Below are 17,309 nucleotides of genomic sequence, written 5' to 3' on the forward strand. Positions count from 1 at the left end.
TCCAGGGGAAGCTTAAAAGGCTTCCTCAAGGGATAGCTTGACAGGTTTCCTCAAGAGGAAGCTTGAAAGACTTATTTTAGGAGAAGCTTAAAAGGCTTCTTTTAAAGGAAGCTTAAAGGGCTTCCTCAAGGGGTAGCTTGGAAGGCTTCCTCGAGGGGAAGCTAGAAAGGCTTCTTCAATGGATAGCTTGAAAGGCTTGTTCAAGAGAGAGCTTGAAAAGCTTCTGTTGCGGGAAGCTTGAAAGGCTTTCTCCAGGGGTAGCATGAAAGGCTCCTTTTAGGGGAAGCTTGGAAAGCTTCCTCAAGGAGAAGCTTGAAAGGCTTTCTCAAGTGAAGGCTTGAAAAGCTTTCTCAAGTGGAAGCTCAAAAGGCTTCCTCCATGGGAAGCTTAAAAGGCTTCTTAAAGCGGAAGCTCGAAAGGCTTTTTCCAGGGAAAGTTGGTTTCCCAAGGCGAAGCTTGTAAGGGTACTTTTAGGGGAAGCTTGAAAGGCTTCTTCAAGGGAAAGTTTGGAAAGCTTTCTCCAGGGAAGCTCAAAAGGCTCAGGGAAAGCTTGAGAAGCTTCTTCTAGGAGAAACTTGAATGGTGAAGCTAGAGGTCTAGCTTAAACAGCTTTCTCTAGCAAAGCACGAAATGCTTCCTCTTGAAATGCTTTTTCTTCAAAACAATCTTCCATGGAGACCTTCCAGGGTGTTCAGAAAGCTTCATATGGGCTTCCGGACGGCTTCTTTATGGCAGCCTGGAATGCTTCCTTCAGTGATACTAATTCACCATGGATATTAAACGGAACAAAAAAAAGATCCCCCTACATTTCGCAATGAGTAATTTTTCAAGATGGTGCTTCTACGCTTCTGCTTCAAATGCTGCAAAAGTTCCTTCAATAATCCATAAAAAAATAAAAAAAAATATAGGACAAGCAAAGGAAAGAGCCCACCTTGGATCTTTTTTGAGATCAGAGCTTGCAGAGAAATCTTGATTACTTCCAAGAAGAATCAGATTACTTCGAAAAAGCATGACATTAACAACGGGCTTTGTGAGGCATTCGACGAAGGAATCCGAAATATTCTTCGAACTTGTCAACATCTTCCAGGATCATGCTAGATATTTGCTGAACAATCCATCAAATACACTTTGATTCATTCTTTCATTCATCATGGATATCCTTTTTTTCTTTCTCCAGAAATCCTAAAAGAATCTTGGGAGGTGTCTGCTAGAAATCTAGCAAGGAAACTGCCTTATATATTGTCGGCAAAAAAACATTACCGAATAATATAGTTTTTTTTTTAGTTTTACTAACATAGTCAGCAATTTGTCAAAGTTTACCCTTGAAACATCTGAACTCAAAATAACTTTGTCAAAGTCATACTAGATCAAAATCTTATAAAGAATCGACTACAATTATCTAAACACGAAATTATTGCGACACATTCAACAGGGCAGAACTTTTCTACCATTGGGTAAAAATCAACCAAACTTTGCACACTTTTTCATTGATGTGTATTGTTTACATGCTGTCAAACTCGAAGTCGTGTTTTTCGATTCAACGAAAATGGAGGTTAACCACCGCGAGTCGAGAGAACAAATTCTTTCCAAACACCTGGAATTTCCTGACCTGTCGCACCGGCAGTTGGGAAAAATGTTGAACATTCACCATTCAACCGTCTCCAGAATGTTGAAGCGGTCCCAGGAGCGGCAAAGGTGAAGCGGATGATTGAAGCAAATCCCAACGTCTCAAGCCATGATTTGGCTAAAAAGATCGGCATGTCGCAGAGCTACGTCCAGAATGCAAAGAAGAGAGCTGGACTACATACATACAAAGTACAGAACTTCCCAAACCGCGAGGAGCGGCAACAATCGACGGCTAAAACTCAGGCACGGAAGCTCTACGAAAAGATGCTGACAAAATATAAGTAAGGTAAGTAAACGTAAGGTCGCCTCCAAATATCTCATTTGGCAGGTCATCTGCTCTTGTGGACTGAGGAGTGAGCCTTTTGTGACAAAAGGCACAGTAAATGGCGAGATCTACAAATCTGCTTGCCTCGAGAAGCGCCGTTTGCCGTTCTTGCAGCAGCACGACGAAGCTCTGCTATTTTGGCCAGATTTGGCATCATGGATACCAGCTTTTTACGCTGGCTATAAAACTGCGAGGGGTGATTCAATTTTGACATGTATTGCCAACACATTTTATAGCATAATCTTAGTAGGCAATGTTTTTAAATTGTTGATTGAGCTGTCAATAATTTTCACTCTATTTGTTTTGAAGTTCAACTTTTTGTATTTCTTATAAACTAAATTAAAAATTAATCCATTGCTTCTTGTAACTTCATTCCTTCTATACCATTTTAGGCACCAGGCACCGAAGAACCTTTCAATCTTCAAGAGGAAACATTTACTACTGCCAATAAAAAGGAAGTGAAGCCTAAATCAATAAAAAAATGTGACATATATTATTTTCCACTCCGTTTTTTGCTCAACTATATGGAACGAAGTCAAGACGTTTCCGGTCGAGTTATGTTTTCTTCGAAACCGCACAAATATCACGTGAACGTGAAAAGAATATCTAGCCAATGTTTCAAAGAACAGTATTCCTAGACAAACGGCCTCACCGATTCGCGCTAATTTTATCTACATAGTAAGCATTATGCTACGCATGAGAACATGGGGCCATTTTGTTCAGAGAGTCAGAATGAGATATCTAAAGTATGCAAGAGGAAAATAATCTTTGATATTCGAAATTTTGTTTGATCTAGGTTGATTATGTAGTACGCAATATATAACCAGGTATAAGTTTATCATAGTGTGTCCGTTTGGGACATACTGGGGAACTGTCCATTCCTGGAGGTATGAAGGGGCTTTTTACTAATTCATGGTACGTCTCAATGAACGCATCTACGTAAAACCACAAGTGTTCTAAGAAAAGGCAGTCAGTAATAGTCACGGGTGCACCAAATGCTGTCTTATTTAGTAAAAATATTTCCCAATCTCTGTACACAGGCACTAAATTCGTTCAATGTTGTGAAAGAAACAAAAACAACTATTCCGGTATCATTTTCTTAACTCCATCGGTAGCAATGTTCATATCATCAGCAATCATTTTACAGACACAATTGAAGTCGACTCTTCTCACGTGCTTCCACCAAACCTAAAATAATAGAACCATTAATGTATAATAAGAAAATAGGAATAATTTCAATCTTCTCTCAAGCCCAGCAAGCAAAAAAATATAAATGTTTGATGTTACCTTGCCAACAAAAAAAATAAACATTACTCGCAAAGCTTACTACGACCCAGCCATAAAAATTATAATGTGGACAATATATGTCAGAAAGGGGTGAATCAAAGTTTATAGCAAGCAAACGTAAAAAGCTGGATTCTAAAAGTGTCCTGGAGTGGTATGAGGCCAATTCTGTCCGTTTTGTTCCAAAGGACATGAATCCGCCAAACTGTTCGGAGTTGCGCCCGGTGGAGCAGTACTGGGCAATAATGAAGCGGGAACTTCGGAAGAGCAAGAAGACAGTCAAAGACGAGAAGGACATATTAAGAAAATGGTAAAAACTGAGAAACTGGTACCGGACACTGTAAAGACTTTGAAAATGCGAAAATGCCTTCAATTTTACACTCAAGGCTCCATCGATTAACTTTTCTTTTGATTTTTGAAGTAAATATATGTATAAAACTACCCTAAAATTTTGGTTTGATTCTAACTATTATAAGAAAATTGGTATGACATTTTCGGTGTCGCAATAATTTCGTGTTCGCCCTTTAAAGGTATCTAACAAATGTTTATGAGGGAAATTTCGCACTAACCCGTCAATGTGATCAAACCATCAAAAATTCACTTTACCATATTGAGAAGGATACTCTGGCCCATATATTATCCTGAAATCATTCATAAGGTTCGTGGTCAAATCTTACACAGATCATAATCCGATGGTGCGACATCATAACCCCTAAGCGAACTAACTTTAGATTTTCTTTTGAATCCAACGAAACAGTAAAAAATTTAGCTTCTAGAATCCTTCCTGAGACAAATCGTACCAAATCGATTGAAAGCATTAACAATTATTCACTAAACCGCTTCCAGCAGGCGAAAATTGGAAGGATGTTCCAGCTCAAGGGTTTTCCTTAGCTAGAACCGTATCGCCATCATCGTCATCATTTCAATCTCTTCTAAAGAAGCTCGTCGAACTGGAACTGGAACCAAACTGGAACCAAACATTCTACCAGTACTGCCTGCAAAGACGGGGAGGAAACCTGTTGGCATTTACCGCCACCCATTGGTGAACTCAGCGACCTTATCACTCTCTTCTCCGGAATTGTATCGCGAGCTTCAGATTGCTGATTTACTCGCATCTGTCGTGCTCGCGAGTAAACGAAGCTAAAATCAATTAAGTGATTCGTTAATGTTCAGCTGTTCAGAGTCAATTCCGTTTTTGGAAAAAAAGCTGTTTCCCCTTCTGGTTTTCATGGGTTTTGGATAAAAACCAGGGATGCCAGGTGATTTTTTTCAATGTCTTCCAATTGCACGGAAAAATGTCTTCCAATGTCTTCCACTTTAAACTTTTCAATTATCATGGTAACTCAAGGGCTTCATAAACGGTGGTCAAGTTTTTGGTCCAAATTTACTCCAAATATGTCAAAATTATTTGGACCAGTAAAAATAAAACAAACCGCCCGCGGATGCACCGGTGTTGTATTTTTTCTGATCAATTTCAAACGTGATCAAAAAACAAACATGTTGGTGATGCTTGGAAAAGCAAAATTCAAGCTGAATCCCTGGAGGAATTTCCGTAGAAATTAACGTAACCACCGGAGGAATGCACATTGAATATATCGCGAAATTTACAAAGGAGTTCCTGGCAAATTTCATTCATCCTGAAATTTCAGGCGGACTTAGGAATTATTGACGTTTTGTATATTGGAACTCCTGGTGGAACTTATCGTAGGAGACGAACTTAGGAATTCTTGATGGAACTCCCGATAACATTTTTTAAGGAACTCCTGGGAACGGAAGCCTCAAAAATTTTTGGAGTATCTCCTAGAGAAATTTATAGAAGAACTCCCGGGGAGATTCTGGAAAATTCCTAGAAGTATTCCAGTAGAAACACCTAGCGGAATACCAGCACGAACTTCGGTACAATTCTTGGTGGAGCTGCCAGTGGGATTATTGGAGCAACTCACAGAGAAATTCCTGATTGAAGTATGGTGGAATTCCTGGAGGAACTCCAGTTTAATTTTGGTAGGAACTTGTTAGGAATTTCCGGTGGAGCTCCTAAGGAATTTTAAAGGAGTAGCTGGATAAACTCCAAAGAAATTCCCGGAAGAATTTCGAGGCAATCGCAGCGGAGCTCCAAAAAAATTCCAGGCGGAGTTCTGAACGAAATCCCAGGGGGTATTGCTATTGGAATTCCCATGAGGAATTCATGGATAAAATACCCGGAGGAGTTCTTGGGTGATATCTTCGAATAAATCTTTGAAATTCCCGGAGGAAATCAGCGGAGGAATTTCTGGAGGGAATGCCGAAGGAATTTCTTAATAAAAGTCCCTGAAGATATGCTGGAGAAAGTCACCGGAGGAGTTCTTGGGGATATCTCTGGAGAAATCTTTGAAATCTTCGGTAGAATTCATGGACTTGATCCCCGGAGGAAATGCTTTTGAAAATCCATTGATGAGCTATATACCCGAAGGAATTCCTAGATGCTAACTCTTGAGGAAGTCCCTGGAGAAAATCCCATGAGAAATTCCTTATGCAAATCCCCAGAAAAATAACTGGAGGAAATCTCGGGATAAATCTTCTGCAAGGATCTCAGAAGGAATTTTTAGAAATAATCTCCGGAGAAATTTATTAATGAATTGCTGAACAAAATCCCCGAAGGAATTTTTATTGGAAATCCCCTGAAGAATTCCTGGAGAACATCCCCGGAGCAGATCTTGGTGGAAATCCCCGGAGGAAATCTTGGTAGGAATTTCTGGAAAAAATCTCCGGAGAAATTCCTGGTGCAAATCTCCGGAGAAATTCCTGGAGGAAATGCCCGCATAAATTTAATCCTAAAATTTTCAATGAAATTTCGTTTTTATTTAATTACTCGAAAGAGCATGTAACTGCAACTACTTTAGCAATTTTTCTCGCTCACATAACGGCTATATCATGTTTAAACTTTAATTTAAAAATTTGGGCCTTAAATGTACCTTGACACTTTTGATCATGTTTGACGTTCGCTTAGTCGACAAAAACACCACAGGGGTTTTAGTTTTAACACTGGGGTTGTTCCCATCTGACATTTCGAAAGGTACACGGAAAACAAAATACACCCAAAATTCGAGTTTAAGCCAAATGGTGTGACAAAATCTAAAAAAATGTTTTTTGGGCTTAAACCAACGGAAAACATTAGAAAATTGAGTAAACATGTGTTTTTGGCCTAAACTTAAGCGTTTGGTACTAAAATTGGGGCAGGGCTTTAGGACCCTATTGGGTCCTAAAATTTTTAATGAAATCTTTTTTTTATTTAATAACACGAAGAAGCATGTTACTGTAACTACTTTAGCAATTTTTCCCGCTCAAATAATGGCTATAACATGTTTAAACTTTAATTTGAAAATTTGGTCCATAAATGAACCTTGACACTTTTGATCATGTTTGACGTTCGCTTAGTCGACAAAAACACCACAGGGGTTTTAGTTCGACCTCTGGGGTTGTTCCTATCTGACATTTCGTAAGGGACACGGAAAACAAAATACACCCAAAATTTGAGTTTAAGCCAAAGGATGTGACAAAATCTAAAAAAATATTTTTTGGGCTTAAACCAACGGAAAACATTAGAAAATTGAGTAAACATGAGTGGCCTAAACTTAAGCGTTTGGTACTAAAATTGGGACAGGGCTTTAGGACCCTATTCTCCTAAAAATTCCCTAAGGCATTCCTGGAAGAATTTCATAATGATGTGGAGAAGAACTTTAAGCAAAATCCTGGAGAAACTCCGCAGGAATTACCGTCAAGAGTAATCCACAAAGAAACTCTTGATTTTTTTGAGGAACTCTGGAGGATTACCCGGAGGAAATGTAGAGAATTTTCTGAAGTAACTTCAGGATAGTTCGTAGTGAAACTGCGGAGGATTTTCAAAGAACTACTAGAGGAGTTCGGAATAATTCCTGTAGAATTCCGAAAAAATATCTAGAAGAAAATCCAAAGAAATTCCCGATGGAGCTCCAAAAGAATTTCCGGATGAAATTTGAAGCAACTCCCGGAGGAACTTCAGAGAAATTCAATGAAGAACTCCGAAAAAATTCCATGAGGAACCCTGAAGAAATTTATGGAGGGTCTCCAAAGGAGGAGGAACTGAGGAATAATTTCAAGAGAAACTCCGAAGAAATTCCTAAAGGAACTATGGAGGAAATCCCGAAGGAACTCTGGAGAATACCCTGGAGGATCTCCAAACGAAATCCTGAAGGAGCTCCAAGAAATATAAGGAGGAAATCCGATAAATTTCTGAAGGAACACTGAAAGAATTCTATGAAAATCCATGGAAAAACCCGTGGGAGTTCTCGGTAAAGCTCCAAAGGAATTCCCGTAGTATATTGAATTTTCGGACAAACTTTGAAGAAATTACAGATGGACCTCCGAAGGAATTTCCGGCAAGAATTCTGAAAATCTTGAGGACTCTGAAGGAATTCCTAGAGGAACTGCGAAGTAAATCCCTGGACGAATGCTGGGAAAAAAATCTCCGGATGAATCTCTGGAGAAAATCCCCGAAGAAATTCCTGGAGCAAATTCCCAGAGGAGTTCTTGAGGGAAAACCCCGTAGAAATTCATGGAAAAAATCCTCAGAGTCAGAGGTAATCTTGGACGAAGTTCTAGGAGAAAATGCTATTGAAAATCCACTGGAGAGTTCTAGCTGGATATCTCCGAAGGAATTCCTGGAGGAGATCCCCTGAGGAAGTCTCTGGAGGAAATTCTCTTAAGAATTCCTGTAAGAATTCCCCGGAGGAATTCCTGTAGGAAATCTCCGGAGAAATTCCAGGTAAAAATGCTCAGGCCTGTGTTGGTAGCAAAGATTAAAGCTTTAAGCCAATCTTACTCCATTAGAGAAGCTAAGTAGAACACAGAACGCTTCGACGCTTACTGACTTTAAAATGGCTTGCTCAATTTTCCCCACCTAATAAAATTTCAATTTTGTCGCTCCTCTGCGACGCCTATCCACCTAGTCATTTCCATTATTTGCAAAAATCTGCTATAGGCTCCCTTTACCTTTGAGTCCGGAGGTTATGAATTACTTTAAGAATTCCTTCAGATTTTCAATACTTCTTGATATTTTTCATTGTTTTTTTTTTCTCAAGATTTCAAGAATTAGGTAGCCGGATCCTATTCTTGGCACTTTTGATTCACTTCGGCAGTGGGGTATTTTGAAAGCTTCTAAGCTCATATACGGCCACAATTGTCTTAAACGCGATGCATAGCATTGAAGTGCTTCTTATGGGAAGTTTCAGACAATACGGTCGAGAAAAACCCCCATGCCAAAGTGAATCATGGAAGTGCCCAAGTAGCTCTGTACCCTACTTGGATAATTTGTGCATGAAATGCATGAAATTCATTCAAAAAAAATCAAGCTAGCTCATTTTATATTTGGAATTACATGAATGACTTAACTATATTTCATTTTCAAATCTCCAAATAAATCTTCTACGGATTTTTAAAAGAGTTTGATGGGAATCAGAGCAGGAATTTCATTGAAATTTCTGTCTTTTTTCTATCTTCGGGGGTTTTGTTTTTCAGGAATACCATGATCCAATAAAATCGTTAGAGATTCTCAAAGATTTTCACCAAACTTTTTTCTGAGGACTACTCTCTTCTGAGAATATCTGAGGTGACTAATAAAAAAACACTTCATGGAAAGTTTTGAGACAAATACACAAAAAATTATCAGTATTTGAGCATCTTTTTCTTCTGCAAAAAAAAATGAAAAACAACCTAAAAATTTCTGAAAATGGTTTTAGTAGAAGTCTCTTCGAAAATCTATGCAGATCTGGTTTTTTATCTAGTGAAATTTTCATCACAGAAACTCCAGATAAATAGTTAATATATAATAACCTATCAGAAATCTGTGCCGATTTCCGGACTTTTATATAAAGCCAAAATTGTATGAATGGGTCGAAAATTAGTGCTCTTCCCCTAATTGTTTAAAATCTGGGTAGAATTTCATAGAAAATTCCATAATTTGTTGGAAAAATTTGTTGGAAATTGGAAGAATTCCAGACAAACAAATCTGAAGACACTTCTATAAGAATTCATGGAGGTATCGCCAGTGGTATCTCTGGACGGATTTGTGAACGAATACTTGCCTTTGTTTCACTGGAAATTCTCGGTGCAGTGTAAGTCAAATTTTAATACGGTATACCTTTTTTTTATTCTGAAAAGTCTTTGGAAGTAATCCTAAACATTCCATAGTGGAATTATGGATAGTATTCCAGGACGGAATGCCCAAAGAATTGTTTTAAGAATCTCTAGTGAAATGTCCAAAGTAATGACTAGTGGAACTCTAGAATGAATAATTGAAGATTATACTTCAACTTTTAGAAAAACTCATGTTTTTGAAAAAAAAATCTTGTTTAGATTTTGAAATAGTTATTTTTTAGAGAAATCTTTGGAATATGAATTATTATTTTGGTGAACTACAAGAAATCTCCAAGAACTGTTCCATAGTCAAATTATTCTGTTATAATGCATGTTGAAGAGAATGTTCAAAAAATTAAGACACTTCTAATTAGCACACTTGTTTATTTTTGCATTGCCCAAGATGTGTGTTTTTTAATCAGCAATAAACTTCATGGAACAAAATTTCAATTTCAAAGTACTTTTTATTACACCTTCACTTCTGGTTGTTCAGGATTTCTCTAGGACTTCCCGTGTGAATATCAGCTATGTACTATAGGATTCGTTCCCAAGCATCTCGTTCCCAAATTCTCTGTATTCCATTGAGCTATTTATCCGAGTATTTTGGTAAGGATTTCTAGCAAGATGATACTTCCATGATATTTTACAAAATCGATAACAAATTTTTAAAAAATTCTTAAAAAAAAAGAAACTTTTAAAAATTTCTCCAGACAGTTTTAAGAGCTTGCAAAAAGATTTCTGCGGGTTTTTCACTAAAATTGTTTCAATTAGTTTCAGCCCAAAGTATCTAGAATACTCCACAGACTCCTTTGAAACATACCTAAGAGTATTCTTAAACAAATCTGAAATAATGTCATTGAAATTTATTAAGGATATTTTTTGCAGGTATTGTTTGAAATATTATCAAACAATTGTTGAAGGAATTCTGAATAAGTTTCCGGAGAATCCAGTGGAAAAACCTTGACAGATATCCCGAAAGTCTCTGGGTTAGTTTCAGAAGCAAAGATTGTAGCAATCTCAGGAAAAATCATATAAAAATCTGTATATTTTTATGAATTCGTAAAATAAATACATGATGAATCTCTGGAATAATATTTAAATGCATTACTAGAATGTTTTTCCAAATCTCTGTAAGAGTTTATAGAACAAACTCTGGAAGAATCCTTGACTGAATTCTCAGATCAATATCCAAACAAATCAATGGAATATTTTCAATGGAGAGGGATAGCTGAAGATGGAGTAAGGCGTGCAAAAATCTTATAGAGGCGTTTCTGTATTTTCCGTCTTCCAAATTTCTTCCACACTACTCAAATGTCTTCCAACCTGGTATCCCTGATAAAAACTGGAAACTTACGGCCGATTTGATAAATATACAATTGATTTGTCCGTCTGAACCAGGCCTATGGCACGGGACGACTTTTAGAGTAGTCAACATCTACATGTGTTTACTCATTTTCGGGTAATTTGAATCGAGAGTGCAATCAGAATGCGAAGTTTTGTTAAACGTTTATGATCCATAATCGAGCCAGAGTCGCAATCAAATCACTGATTGCTTGCTTGGAGGCTTGCAGGATGCCTTTTAAAGTTTGCTCTCCTTCCAAAACCATCGAAATGTTGAATGTACTTCAACTTTTTGGCACATTATTAGCTGATTTAACAATATCAAAAATTGATAATCAAACCATAGCAAACAATTAAAAAAAACAATGGTCTTTGTTTTCACAGTTCTTACAACTGACAGTGGGCGATATTCACTTATCGCCCGGGACATCCTGGCTACGAAGAACACTTTGTATCGATATATAGTTGTCATGGGCCTGGTCTGAACCATCATAAACACACCTTGCTCGCTTACTCGCGAGTAAATGTTTGCGAACTTTTTGCTGTTTATTTTTGTTATGTTCAGGCGGGTGCGAACTTACTCACACCAAACCTGTTCGCGAGTCTGTGTTTTGCCTTTGTTTACACTCTTGAGGTGCTTCGTGATGCGAATATTTCCACCAGTAATTCTAAGAGATTTATCTGAACTAACGTTTGGATGTATTCTAGGATGCATTTCATTAAAAATCTCTTGAGAAATTCCTCAAGAAAAGGACCGGGTGATGAATTCACGAAGTGAAACATCCTGAGGTCGATTTATGACAAGAATGCTACAAAACAAGTACTGACGACAGTGAATTCGAGTGCAAAAGATAATGTGAGGGGAGAAGAAATTCGTAACCAACTACCAATTAAAATCCTAAACAAAAGACAGTGAAGCAGAATGGCCGAAAAATGCAAAAGTTTAGCTCAAATTGAAAAGGGTGCAACATCAAATATCGAATTTGTTCAACTCCATGTCTCTGTCGATTCTCAACGGATTGATTCGTTTTTCTTTGACGAAGAAATGAAAAACGGCAGAGATATGGCTATCTGAACTTGAACATTTTGTGTGGGAAAACGGCTGTTTTGCATTTTTCTGTCTGGTATTGTCTATATCTATCAAATACCATGTCTAATCCTCTGACAATCGAAAGGCATCATCAATTTTAGGCATCAACGATATAACCTCATAAACCCCTATAGAGTCGACATCATTTTCTCCATAAACCAATTAAGCAAAATCAATAACCCACCCACTCGGTGTACCCAAGAAGTGCAGATAAGTACGGCAGGTCATCATTTCCTCTTATCACTCAACACCGGACGTCAATCATCTTCCATCTACGTCTTTCCTTATCTTTATTATACAGCCTAACATAACGGTAAGAAGCAAGTGCCTATTCAGAATACAACCACAGACAAACAGACTCAGCACTGACGAAATTTTCTAGCGATCACGCTTTCAACGGTCAATTCATGTGTTTTGCAACATAATGATAGTGTAAAATAAGCGATGAATTGTAAATAAAGTGTTACGTCTGTCTGTCTGTGATACAATTTTAATACAACGCCCTCTGGCTCGGTCCTACCAAACCACCGGAGATTTTGCGCGGAGGCCACGGCTTCAGAAGTGACAAAGAACTTCACTCGCCGGATCACGCAACCGATTCGGACTAGTTTGCACACCCAACTTTGTTTGAACTTATCAACTAGATAAAATGGGTAATTCTACTATCTACTAGGGTAACAGCCGATATTCTCTACTCAATGGTGGTTACAAACCTTCTTTTTGGTCCGCTTCTTGGCGTCCAGCTCCGGGAACACCTTCTCGCTGAGATCACTGACCGGTGGCCGCAGACCGAGATCCTGCAGCCGTTGCCTCAAACCCGTGTCCGTTTCCTCTTCGCAGCTTAGCGTCGAGCAGGTCGAACAGTCGGAAACCTTCCGTTCGGGCGTTCGCAGGCCACACTGATAGTCGCATCCCTCGAGGGCACTGATGGACGATCCGCAGTAGTTCAGATTGCTACAGGATGATGCCGCGCTGAGGTCCGAGTCGTCGCCATCGGTGGATGCCCGGCGAAGTCGATGACGTCGGAGGTATTCTATCTCTTCCAGGGTGATTCCGCACATTGTGTCATCCGAGTAGTCCGATACGACTACGGAGGGTGTCCGGACGTATCGTACGCCGTCAACTCCGGAATCGCTGACGTAGCTTTGGGCGGATTCACGGCGGGAGATCGAGTTGCTAGGACTGCCCAGGGCTTCCGTAGAGCCGGAGTCTGCGAGGGGAGAGTTCGTTCCTAGTGGGAGTTCTATGAGCTGTGCTTCGAGGATCATCTTGCTGCGGACGACCATCGGGCACTGATCGACGGCTGCATTGATGGTTGCGGTGTCCGAGCTTGGGAGGAGTGCCGGTTCTGCTACAGGGAGGAGTGCTGAACGCAGTGGTATGTCCAATACTCCGAGAGTTAGACGACGAGTCTTGCCCACGCCGGAAATGATCTGTTGTTGCTCTTGTTGGCCGATGTCTTCGTCTAGCCCGAGAGCAGAGTCTGAGCTTGACGATCGGGTGACCTTCTCTCTGTTCTTCATCTTTCGTTGAACCTTGGCACTGCCGCTTTCTTCGTCACTTGAACAATAAGGGCTTTGTTGAGTGGTGCTCCAACCGTCATCCGATAGAGGACTTCTATTTTCACGAATCCGCACGGAGCTGCTGGCATCCAGCTGCTCTACCAGTATCGTACTGCTAGCCGAACTCGACTGTTCTTCAACGGTACCGTTTGCACCTGTCTTATCACCACCGGCTTCAACTGGCTTCTTATCTAATCGTCTTTTATCACTGTCATCCCGTCGGCTTCTCCCTCCGCCCTTCTCGCCGGTCATACTATTCAGGAAGCTCTGCGTTTCGGCCTCCTTTTGCTTGATGATGTTTGCATACATTTCTATAAGCCGTTCGACGCATGGAAACCTGACCATGTCCTCGTCGCTTTCTACCCCGGAAGAAAACGAACCAGACCCCGATCCAGAGTGTCGTTCCCCTTCGCCATCTTTCGCATCATCCCAGTAGCCCTTGTAGACGGCCGTCTTTCTCTGGCGCAGCCTACTACCTGCTCTCGTCCCAGTCATTGCCTCGCCCTCTTCGTACTCCCCGAAAACCTTATCGCTAAAGACTCGGCGATATTCTCTCCCAGTGGGCTCTCCACTCGCGTTACCCAGCGTTGAACAAATATGGCCAGTAGCAGAAGTGGCGACAGCAGTGGCTTTGACGTCAGTTGTCGACTGCGATTCGAACATGCCCACCAATCCGGCCACCGTTGTTGAACAGTTCGGACACTCAGAGGACATCCCGAACCGACCTCTGTTTCCCTCTCTCTCTCTCTTTCTCACCGCAATTAATCACATGATGAGGTCATTACCGGATTAATCCAAGCAACTCGAAGAGACAAGACGCAAACCCGCAAAGTGCGTCGAGGGAATTTCCCAGATCCTGGGATGCGACAGTGACCTGCCAAATCGGATTAGCTGTTGGCGCGGGCTGCAATCGGATCAGTTCGGTTTCCCGGTCCACAGCCGGTCGTTATCTACCGTTTCGTTTTGGGTGTTGAGGTTGTGCGCACACGGACAAATCTGCAAGCGAAAACAAGAAAACACAGATAAGGAAATAAAATTAGTAATGTGAGCTTGAGCGGTGAGGCGAGATGGGCTGGGCACTGACTGCTGAAGTGCAACGATGAAATTGATTGAGTGGTCTGATAATATGAGGTGGAAATAATCCCACCAGAGAGGGGGAAAGTTGTTGACACTTTGATTGGAATTTCCCGTGAAAATGATGCAAAATAATTACTTCGGGAAACTGTGTGCAACGTGGTGGGAGCTACAGCCAAGTGCAACGCACGTATTAAGTTTACGATGCAAAAATATGTTTTTTTTTCGGTTTTCATTGTACCTTTTGCCCAAGCCATTTCGATCTTAACCTTCGCGCTGTTGTACTTTGTACAACAGTTGTGATTTATATGCTATCATTTCGCAACAAAGATATCTATCGACACCAAACCAAAATGTATTCCTCAAGAATCTTCTTAAGAACAATACTCGACAGTTTTTATTTACAGTATGACCCTTTATAATACGGTAAAATCAATAAATGTACATGGAAGTCGCATAATAATGAACGCACTATGTACGGTTCGAGGAAACCACAGTTCGAAATCGTCATATCTCGCAATCTAGATAATATAGAAACTTGGAGTCTTTGGTTGGTTTGGTTGGTTTGACTTTATTAACGAGATTTTTAGCCCTGGGCTAGTTCATCTCGGGACCAACGGCTTTACTTCCCTTCCGAAGGAAGTCGTCACTATAACTTTTTACGTCATAAGTGACTATGTAGGGGATGGGATTCGATCCCAGGTCCTCGGCGTGAGAGGCGAGTGTTCTAACCACTACACCAGGTCCGTCCCCCCCTTGGAGTCTTTAGTAAAGTTGTTCTGGAGGTGAAGCGCTATCTGATGGTACCTCATTTAATTCGGAATTTGACCGCTAGGTGGCACTAGTGGGCATGGAAGTTTTACTTTTGTTTTGCAGATTTTTCAGGATCCTGACCATTTAGAAGGATGTCGTCTTCGGCAAAGTTGTTTAGTAAGTTAAGGACTATCATTTTTCGAGCTAGTTGATTCAAAATTTTGCCACTAGGTGGCGCTAGTGAGCATGAAACTTTTGTATGCAGATATCTCAGGAGCCTGACCACTTAGAAAGATGGTGTCTTCGGCAAAGTAGTTTGGTAGCTCAAGGGCTATCATTATTTGAACCAAGAAATACGATATTTTGCCATCAGGCGGCGAGTGAGCATGAAATTTCTGTTTTGCGGATACTGCAGGATCTTGACTTTTTAGACAGGCACCTTTGGCAAAGTTGTTCAGAAGCTATCATTATTTTAATAAATCTCTAACTTTAAGGATTAAACAAAGAAAGAATTTGAGCTACTGAACAACTCTGCCGAAGACACCATCTTTCTAAGTGATCAGGCTCCTGAGATATTTGCGAAACAAATGTTTTATAAAAATACCTGAAGGTCGTAGACACAAAAGTCAATTTGGACAAATTGAGATGTAAGATTGTGAAAAATAATAGAATCGTTCTGGTGGGCTTCGATCCCACGACTCCCAATACGCTAGACTGGGCGCGTTAACCAACTACGCCACAGAACGGGTAACGATTCTGCAGCGCAATCGGCCAACCTGAAACCAAAGTCCGTCACGACCCCATTTTCTCCTTCACAACCCTACACCTCCTTCGGCTCTCTGAGATGCCCAATTCGAGTAGTGTGGCACAAACAAGGCAACAGTGCGACGCTAAAAATAAAATCTCTCACTGTTGTTCGTAGGCACGCTTAGGAGAGTCGAATTGGGCATCTCAGAGAGCCGAAGGAGGTGTAGGGTTGTGAAGGAGAAAATGGGGTCGTGACGGACTTTGGTTTCAGGTTGGCCGATTGCGCTGCAGAATCGTTACCCGTTCTGTGGCGTAGTTGGTTAACGCGCCCAGTCTAGCGTATTGGGAGTCGTGGGATCGAAGCCCACCAGAACGATTCTATTATTTTTCACAATCTTACATCTCAATTTGTCCAAATTGACTTTTGTGTCTACGACCTTCAGGTATTTTCAAAACACCGTCGGCTGGTTAAGCCGTAATAGACATGACAACCCTAGTTGAGTAAAAATGTTTTATGCTCACTAGCGCCACCTAGTGGCAACATTTTGAATCAACTAGCTCAAACAATGATAGTCCTTGAGTTACCGAACAACTTTGCCGAAGACGCCATCTTTCTAAGTGCTCAGGATCATGACATGTGGGAGACAAAAGCTTAATGCTCACTAGCGCCGCCTAGTAGTAAAATTCCAAATTTCTTGGCTATGATAATGATAGCCCATAAGCTACTGATCAATTTTGTCGAAGACGTCATCTATCTAAGTGGTCAGACTCCTGAGATCAGAGGCGCGTCCACGTTCGAAATCATGGGTAGGACAAACGTTAGCATTTTTTTTTTGTGTACTAGTCATAGTTTTTTGAAGGCTGCTTTGTTTTATGACTCCCCTACAATTTTATGGAATGAAAAATTGATTAGAAAAACTCAAAGTAAATTATCACAAAACTAGGTTTTTGTCACTGACATCCCTGTGCTTCTTACCCCTAAATTTCATGCCAGCCTTTACCACAAGACTAAGAAATCTTTTCAACTGGCTGGTAGCGACTAAGTGCTTTAAAAATGGGAAATAAAAGACCTCTTGCTAAAGAAAGATATAAAAGGACCCGAAAAGAGACCAAACAGGAACCAAGAAAACAAAATCAAGTTTAATAGGAGAAAGAAGATAAGAGTTTGACTCTTCATAGCATCAGAGCAGACATTTCAAGCATAGGCTAGAATAAGGACGTAAGTCGCATGATCGATTTCTCTTCATCGATCCTCTCTTCTGTGAATAATAGGATGCAAGTTTTTCAGCATTTTTTCACCTCAGGACACAAGATTACATCACCGTTGGGGGGCAACGTGGCTTTTTTGGCTACACGT

The 17,309-nt window shown here is 40.4% G+C and overlaps 1 protein-coding gene across 2 annotated transcripts in view; it reads right to left on the bottom strand.

The window, feature by feature from the left end:
- LOC5577433 (inositol-trisphosphate 3-kinase A) overlaps positions 1 to 17,309 on the bottom strand; it is a 583,345-nt gene that overhangs the window by 341,371 nt on the left and 224,665 nt on the right. Inside the window, exon 3 of one of the 2 annotated variants that reach the window (XM_021850560.1) lies at positions 12,530 to 14,374. In XM_021850560.1, coding sequence (XP_021706252.1) covers positions 12,530 to 14,092 — 1,563 coding nt within the window. In that variant the 5' untranslated portion in view covers positions 14,093 to 14,374. Of the gene's footprint in view, positions 1 to 12,529; positions 14,396 to 17,309 lie in introns of those variants that run through there. The other variant, XM_021850561.1, reaches the window with a different exon arrangement.

Source organism: Aedes aegypti, chromosome 3 (genome assembly GCF_002204515.2).
Source record: "Aedes aegypti strain LVP_AGWG chromosome 3, AaegL5.0 Primary Assembly, whole genome shotgun sequence".
In the NCBI taxonomy this organism is placed as follows: domain Eukaryota; kingdom Metazoa; phylum Arthropoda; class Insecta; order Diptera; family Culicidae; genus Aedes; species Aedes aegypti.